The sequence below is a fragment of the Porites lutea genome, chromosome 9 (genome assembly GCF_958299795.1).
Source record: "Porites lutea chromosome 9, jaPorLute2.1, whole genome shotgun sequence".
Lineage (NCBI taxonomy): Eukaryota > Metazoa > Cnidaria > Anthozoa > Scleractinia > Poritidae > Porites > Porites lutea.
This window is the reverse complement of record NC_133209.1, coordinates 9,951,835-9,959,334: the sequence shown is the minus strand read 5'-3', so window position 1 is coordinate 9,959,334 and position 7,500 is coordinate 9,951,835. Positions and strand designations below refer to the sequence as shown.

General features: G+C 40.9%; 2 protein-coding genes across 3 annotated transcripts in view; one reads left to right on the top strand and one right to left on the bottom strand.

Annotated features, from left to right (window-relative positions):
- Positions 1–159, bottom strand: part of LOC140948741 (uncharacterized) — a 1,427-nt gene extending 1,268 nt beyond the window's left edge. Inside the window, exon 1 of the mRNA XM_073398005.1 lies at positions 1–159. This exon is cut by the window's left edge and continues 747 nt beyond it. Coding sequence (XP_073254106.1) covers positions 1–29 — 29 coding nt within the window. The 5' untranslated portion in view covers positions 30–159.
- A 1,662-nt stretch (positions 160–1,821) lies between these two features.
- Positions 1,822–7,500, top strand: part of LOC140948740 (nuclear receptor subfamily 2 group C member 2-like) — a 6,253-nt gene continuing 574 nt past the window's right edge. Inside the window, exons 1-4 of one of the 2 annotated variants that reach the window (XM_073398004.1) lie at positions 1,822–1,935; positions 2,307–2,588; positions 4,798–5,451; positions 6,859–7,500. The exon at positions 6,859–7,500 is cut by the window's right edge and continues 574 nt beyond it. In XM_073398004.1, coding sequence (XP_073254105.1) covers positions 1,929–1,935; positions 2,307–2,588; positions 4,798–5,451; positions 6,859–7,109 — 1,194 coding nt within the window. In that variant the 5' untranslated portion in view covers positions 1,822–1,928 and the 3' untranslated portion in view covers positions 7,110–7,500. Of the gene's footprint in view, positions 1,936–1,986; positions 2,589–4,797; positions 5,452–6,858 lie in introns of those variants that run through there. The other variant, XM_073398003.1, reaches the window with a different exon arrangement.

The following is a 7,500-nucleotide window of genomic DNA, read 5'->3' as shown; positions in this document are numbered from 1 at the left end:
CTGGAGCGAGAGTGACAAACAGCATACATTAACAAATATATATAGCTACATAGCACAATAGATAATTAACTAACACCAATAAGGGGTGATAATACCAACATGCCCAAGAAATAACACGTAGAAAGTCATTATCTCCTATACTCCGTACCGGAGATAATTTGCATACTGTTTATATCCTAAAGAACACTCGACTGTCGAAAAGGGGCGGTGGAAAACTAAAGGCGGAGGAATCCCATTTCGTGTAGAAAGCCTACGAACGCAAATAAAGGTAAAAAATTCTTGTGAATTGAAGCGATACGTTTCTCAGAATATTCGAACGATTCGAAGCAATTCCTGGAACTGTACCGTAAATGAATTCGGTGTCTTGGCCAATTTGTAATCAGCCAGGCTTTGTTGTATTCATTTCAGCTTAATTGATAAATTGCTTTAGTTAAATATCGTCGACAGGTTTCTGACAAATCATGATACGCTGATTCTCACGGACTTTTATACAATTGTAGCTTGGTTTATACACACACTTTTTTTCACCTACGTGTCGTGTTATTTGACATTGTTAATGGCAAATAAAATAAAATCGAAAAAAATTGCAACTGATTCAAACTATTTGAGATGTCATGCTTTACTCACAGCACTTCACTTTCCACTGGAAAATACTAATCGATCATTTCCGGTAGCTTTAAACCTTTTAGTTGCATTTTAAATTAAGGAAACGGAAGCGTTAAGGAATACTACGTTGTGTAAACTTCATAAGGTATCCAAGGGGCAGATAGGACCTTACGATCCGACGACCGCGAAGTCCATGAAAACATCGTTGAAAAGTAACCTTCGCATGCTTTAACTTTTCCGCGATTATACCAAGTCACCCAGATACTGAAAAGAAGGGAATGTATGTTGGAGCATGAAGAGAGGGGACCGCTGCCGAGTTCGGACTAGAATTTATAGCCTTGCCATTCCCCGTGCTCAAGTTAACGTAAAATATGGCCATTTCATTTCCATTTAGTTGTGCAGGGATGGCAAAGAAATGTACAAAAAAGCGTGATACACGTGCAAAAATGTTGTTTTGCTCATTAACTCTATCGCTTTTTTGACGTTCCCGTTGCCGTCGCCGTCGTGTTTCGTAAGCCGGCCGGCCACGGGGAAGGACGCGTGATGAAGCCCCAAGAACGTCTGTATGGGAGGCTAGTCAGTTAGCTGTGCAAAAGAAATTTTACCACCCATTTTATTTTATTTTATTTTCATAGAGGAGTACACATTAAATTATAGTGTCTGATAAATCAGAATATCAATACAAGATTTTAAAAAGAAACATTTTACAGTAACGCCAGTATAAAGCAGGACGGCCAAAACTATCGCCTATCACGTAACCGTAACCGAAAGCTAAATTCGATCAGAAAATTTCATCCATTTATGAAAAGAAAATCAATTTGCCAGGGTAAACACAATATCTTAATAGCTCAATAGATTATGTAATCGGTGTATTGTATTTGAAAACACGTGCTTTGCCGGTCGCGTTGTTTTTAGTATTTTACAAAGTCACGTTGTTGCGGTTACTTGTTGGAAAGATTATGTTGTCATAAACGTGAGGTGTAGCGTGACTTTTATAAACCAGCTTTTGATTGGTATAACTGCATTTTCGCACGAACAAATGACCAATCAGGATGCTCGTTAGTGTGACCAAGAAGCCCTTTGTCCTTCGAATGACCTTCGCGTCATTTGAAGTTAAAGGTAAAACGTGCCTTCCCATTCCAAAGATCAGAATATATGGAATTCGTTACTAGATCGTACCCTGGCGATCTTCTTTGAATTTCAATTTCGCGCGCTCACTATTAAAAAAAAATCTCCAATTTTTGAGGACATTCGGTTCGCTTGAAACACGAAGAAAGTTGGCTATTCACCGGGAAGTTTTGTGTTTGTGAAAAAGTTGAACTATGACCGGTAAGTACTGCATATATTATCATTGACGGAAATCTTTTTGTTTCTTCACGCATGGCGTTTAAGATCGCAATAACTTTGGCAACTTCTTTCGTTCCGATCAGTAGATGTAATTTTTCACAGCTATGAACTCAATGTGTTTTGAAGATGTGATATAGATATATTCTGAGACATTTTGGCCAGTAACTTGGGATTTGAATTTTAGCCCAACAACCTGTTCCTCTTTGTCGAGATATAGCGTTCATTAATTATGTAAGAAATATAACTTGCACATGCATCTCATTATTAAAATCATTTCAGCAACTTCCTTTATATCGGCTCTTGGTTCGCGAGATTATTTTTATTATTTTTTTTGGGCCGTGGTATGATTTCAGAATCAAGTCAGCCGAACGTTTTCTACAAAGAGTGCATTTCAACGCAAACGCCCAAACCAGCTGTCTGGGGAAATTGTTTAGTCTGCGGGGATCGCGGGACCGGGAAACACTACGGAATCGTGGCCTGCGAGGGTTGCAAGGGATTTTTCAAACGGAGCGTTAGAAGAAACTTGAGTTACAGCTGTCAAGGAGATGGTGCCTGTCTAGTAGATAAAATGCACAGGAACAGATGCCAGCGATGTCGATTAAATAAGTGTTTGGCTATGGGGATGAGAAAAGAAGGTAATTTGTGTTCAAGTAACTTTCAAAGTTGGTGTTGTGCTATTATGTAACCTATGCCAAACTAGAACATTGTAACTTTGATAGGCTTACCTTGTGAAATTAGGTTTACCGATTTTATCCTAATTTGTCGCCGACAAGAAGATGTTTGAAAAACTCAGTAAGCTTGTAAAGCAAAGCGTACTCTACTCTCAGTGCTTTTTACATTCAGTTGTAAAATAGTTTGTCGCTGTGACTTGCTGTTGGACAAACTCGTTTATCGGCTGCATGCGAGACATGCTGCAGTGAAGGAAAGTTTTCAGTGCTTGTGAAATGGGTTATTATAACTGTTTATAATCCCGATATCAATGAATGATGTTTTTTCTTCGGGAAGCTAGTCATCATAAGTGGTACAGCAGTTAAAATAAAGCAGGTTTATACTCCAGGCGACAAGTCCAAGGGCAAAATAAAAAGACCTAGCCTTGTTTTTTTGCTCAACGTCTTTGGTTAACGTTGCCGTTTTAATTTCCACTAACGCGGAAAAAGAAAAAAAAAATGAAATTTTGAAAGACCTACTTTGCGTTTCCTCGTGCAGAACACGCGATTTTCTATGGACCTGCTAATTATTGTCTCCCAGATTAGTATTACGGAGACATGTTCTTAAATGAAGAAGAGATATAGTTTGCGTTTCATTTATGAATGAACTAAGAATGAAATAAAGTTTCTAGATTCTTTCTAAATGATTGCAACTGAAAATATCCACCCCACATGTTACATTCGGCCATATTTTAATTGTCACGTGCTGAGCCTCTTGTCGCAAACACTCGTTCCACGCACACGCGATTTACAGATCGTATTAAAATATCATGTGTCATCCAACATTTTAAATAGACATTACACGAACATGTTTTAACTGCCCCTGAATCTCCTGTACAGATTCGCGTATGTCACCCTTTGAATTATATAATGTGGCAGCCGACATTTTCGCTTGATCACTACACATCTGACTACGAGGGTCATCGACATCTTCCGGTAGAGAATGCTAGAGAACTTTGCCGACATTGTCCGCGGAAGTCGAGCGCCCGGCGTGTTTGTGTTTATCGTAGGCTGCACAGTTCTTGTTTACGATGCATTCGCCTCTGCTGTGAAAATATTGTTTCATGTGGTGTTCGTGACTCGTGTAACAATGACAACTCAAAGGAACATTGCACGTGTGGTCGTGATTATGTAACACGTTTATTTACTTATCTACGTTTCCGTTTTTGCATATATTCTTCGGTGAAATGTGTACGTAACTTTCCTAGGGCTGATTCATCTATTTGTGATCGCAAGGTCAAACTTCTGAAGAACGTGTTACATAACTTGCAACCAGGCAAAATGGAGCACCTGATGGCAGAAGCCGTAGTGTGCTTCTCTTGTACTGATCTTGGTGTCATTTCGACTGGAAAGTGTTTTTGCTCTTCTAAAACAGAACGTGTAAGGAACGAACGATGTACATTTAACCTAACCCGCGCGACGTGACCCTAATCAGCCTCTAGGCATCTACTCGGAAGGAAGTAATATGCAAGTCTTACGCCCCACTGAAACTTCATAATATAATAACAACATACTACCGCGGAAACATCGTGTCTCACGTAAAAATGTGGCTAAACTTAGTGAGTCATGGACCGGAAGGATAAATAGTTTTGACCTGACTATAGAGCTCTCCCTTTCGAAACTGTAATTTTTTTCTTTGTGGTCAGCCCGGCCCAGAGAATAATCTTCAGAAGCAATTAAATTATGATTTGATTACCCTTACGTGCAGGAAACACAATACGTGCTTATTTATGGTCTATTTCTATATGCATATTTCCGTTTTGTTAAGTCCTTAAACCCACAGAGTATCTCAAGATCTTGTGACCGCACTCCGGTGCAAATGGTTAAGTTACCTGGAAGCAAGTTTAGGGGGAAACGAGAAAAACGCCCTCCATAAACACCGGAACCCACGGCCCCGCCACGAGGTCTTTCTCTTGAGCTGGTTATGATAGATCAATTTCGATATACTAAAATTCATACTTGGCTACACGGCGTAGGGGAATTAAAAAAAAGAAATTCATTGCTGAACCTCAAGATTAATTATTCTGTTGTATTCTTCTAATCCTCTGAGCTAGCTAACTAAAAAAAAACCGATATATCGAAATTGGCCTATTTTATCGTAATTCATTTTAACCTGTGTCTTTTCTTCTCGCTATAGCTGTGCAGTGTGAAAGAAAGCCTATTTCTGCATGCTCTGAAAATGTCGCAAATGAAAACCATTCGCAAGTTTCGCCGCAGCTGTCTTCTTTGAGTCCCGCTGCTCCTGCTTTTTGTCCGGAAAACTCAGAGCGGACAAGTCCTACTCTTCCATCAACAACTTCAAACTCATCTCAAGAAGCAGTTTCTGCGTTCCTCTCTGAAGAACAGCGTTACATCATCAGCTCAGAACATCTCCATTTTAAACTCAAACCTCCGACACTAGGCGTGTCTACAATATCCATGGACTACGTCTATGAAGTTGCCACGCGACTTCTCTTCCTGACGGTTGACTGGGCACGAAGCATCCAGGCATTTCGCAGTCTGGAATGCGCTGACCAACTCGCTTTACTACAGAGCACATGGTCGGATCTTTTTATGTTGGGCGTTGCGCAGTGTTCTAGTTCCTTTCCGCTGTCTCCAATGCTTACACTTGCCGCTCTTCATTTAGAAGAAAGTGAGAACACTGAAGACGAAAAATCCCACGTTGCAAGGAAAGAATCGAACATGGTCGAGAAATTACTGATTTTGAAAGAGCTGTTATTCAGTCTTGAAAAGCTTGATCTGGATTTAGTGGAGTATGCGTTACTCAAGGCTATTGTGCTGTTTAATTCAGGTAATTATCAAGCATTTGTGTGTTGTCAGAGGTGAATTTTTGTGGACAGTGCATGGGCACGAAGTTCTTTCATTATTTTGCCTTTCTTCCAATTCTTACTTTCTTGTGGAATTCCGACGGTTAAAGTTCAGTCCTTCGCTGAATGAGTAACGTATTGCACCCTTGAATTGCATGACGTAAAAAGACTTCAACTCAAACCGATTAATTAACCGAAAAACTGTGTCCTCACGTCCAGTCTAAGCTTTCTTCAACGACCACTTGCGGTGAATCCATAAACTGTAAGTGTTCGTAACTGGTGCTGGTGGACCCCTAGAACTAGGCTCTTTAAAGCGACCTTGCGAGAAACGTATTGCGAATGATTGCTTATGAGAGCTTTTAGCAAAAAGCTTGGCACATGTTGTTCAGTTGATCACCCATAAAATCGGCAACCAAAGTAAAATAAAAGAGTTTCTTTTACTACTTATCACTTTCAAAGTAGATTTAAAAAATCAAAGAGTTTTGGTCGTGGTCGCGGTCGCTTAATGTGTTGGTTGTATACGGGAGCGGCCGCTTAAGAAAACTTTTCTTTTCAAGGCTTTAGTCACATTTGTCGCAAAGAGCGCATCCGCGGTATTTATACGAGCATAGTGTCGAGGTAGACTCATAAAATACGTTTTACTTTAATTGGGCGACGAGTAGTCCCTCATTTTCTTCGACGTTTTGGGGGCGTGAAAAATTTGCGAGCACGCGTGGAAAATAGGGTACTCAGACTCGTGGGCTGTGAGATTCGCGTTCACGTGTGGAAAGAGAGGTACTTATTCTCATAGGCTGTGCTTTTATACACGGTTTTTCTCTTTCCGTAAAAAGTCGCCCTTTTAATTGTGCTAGAGTATTGTCATTTTAGTCGCGAGCTTGGTCAGCTACAATTACCCTTTAACGTTGGCAAATCTCTGCATGTATGTTCCTCTCCCACATAGTATACAGGGCTCAAAGTAATTTGCGGAGAGTCTTCGGACACCTTGACGGGCCAAATTCTTTTTAGCTCGGTCACGTATCGTTTCTGGCCAGTCAAATTTCGGTCAAGTTTCAGATAAAATTTCCGCGATACACAGCAACTCGGGCTACATACTGATACAACTGTAACAACTGAACATCATGGAAATGTAAATTTATTACGTTTTCAATACGATCGAATGTGACCGGTCAACATGATTGGGAAAATGAAAGGTTGACCGTTCAATTCCCCAATCAGTCCTGACTTTGTCCGTTGACCGTCCGTAATTTCGAGCCCTGGTATATTTATAAGACCCTAGAAAGGGATGGTGGGGGGGGGGGGAGTGGGGGTGGGGGGAGTTTTAAGACAAAGTATGTTGTTAGAAGTGATTTTTCATTAATTTGCACGGTCATGTTTTTTCTTTTCTTTTGTAGATTGCCCAGTTCTGAAGAATCCCAAACAAGTTGAGCAGCTACAAGAAAAGGCACACCGTTCTCTCAAGCATTATGTTGAGAACATGCACCCCCGTAATCCTGAACGATTTGCAAAAATCCTGCTTCGCCTGCCAGCCACTCGAATGCTGACTCAGCGGGCGGCTGAAGAACTGTTCTTTAGTCCTCTGATTGGTACAGTTAAGATCGAGAGCATCATGAAGAATATCATTTCAAATTCGTTGTCATTTTAATTACTAGCTCTATAAGATCTGTAAGGTTCTCTGCTCTTCAAAATTTCTTTGCTCACCGCGACATGCCTGGAGGGTTATTTGTGTTACCTGTTATGTTGATGTTTAGGAATATTTAACAATTGAGCTGCTTTAACGCTAGCTTCGAGAAAACAGCCGACATTTCGTATCGTAGCCTGCGTAGCATGGCGGTTTTGGTTGGGCGCGCGAAGTAATAAAGGCGGGCGAAGGCAGAAAACCGCGAGGCTTCGCCGCTCGTGCGCCCGGCTTGACAAAGCCGCCATGCTACGCAGGCTATTTGTATCGCCACCACTGGTTTCATTTTCGCGGGGGAAACCAGTGATGGCGTCGCGAAATGTCGGCTATTTTCTCAGGCTATTTTAGTACAGACAAG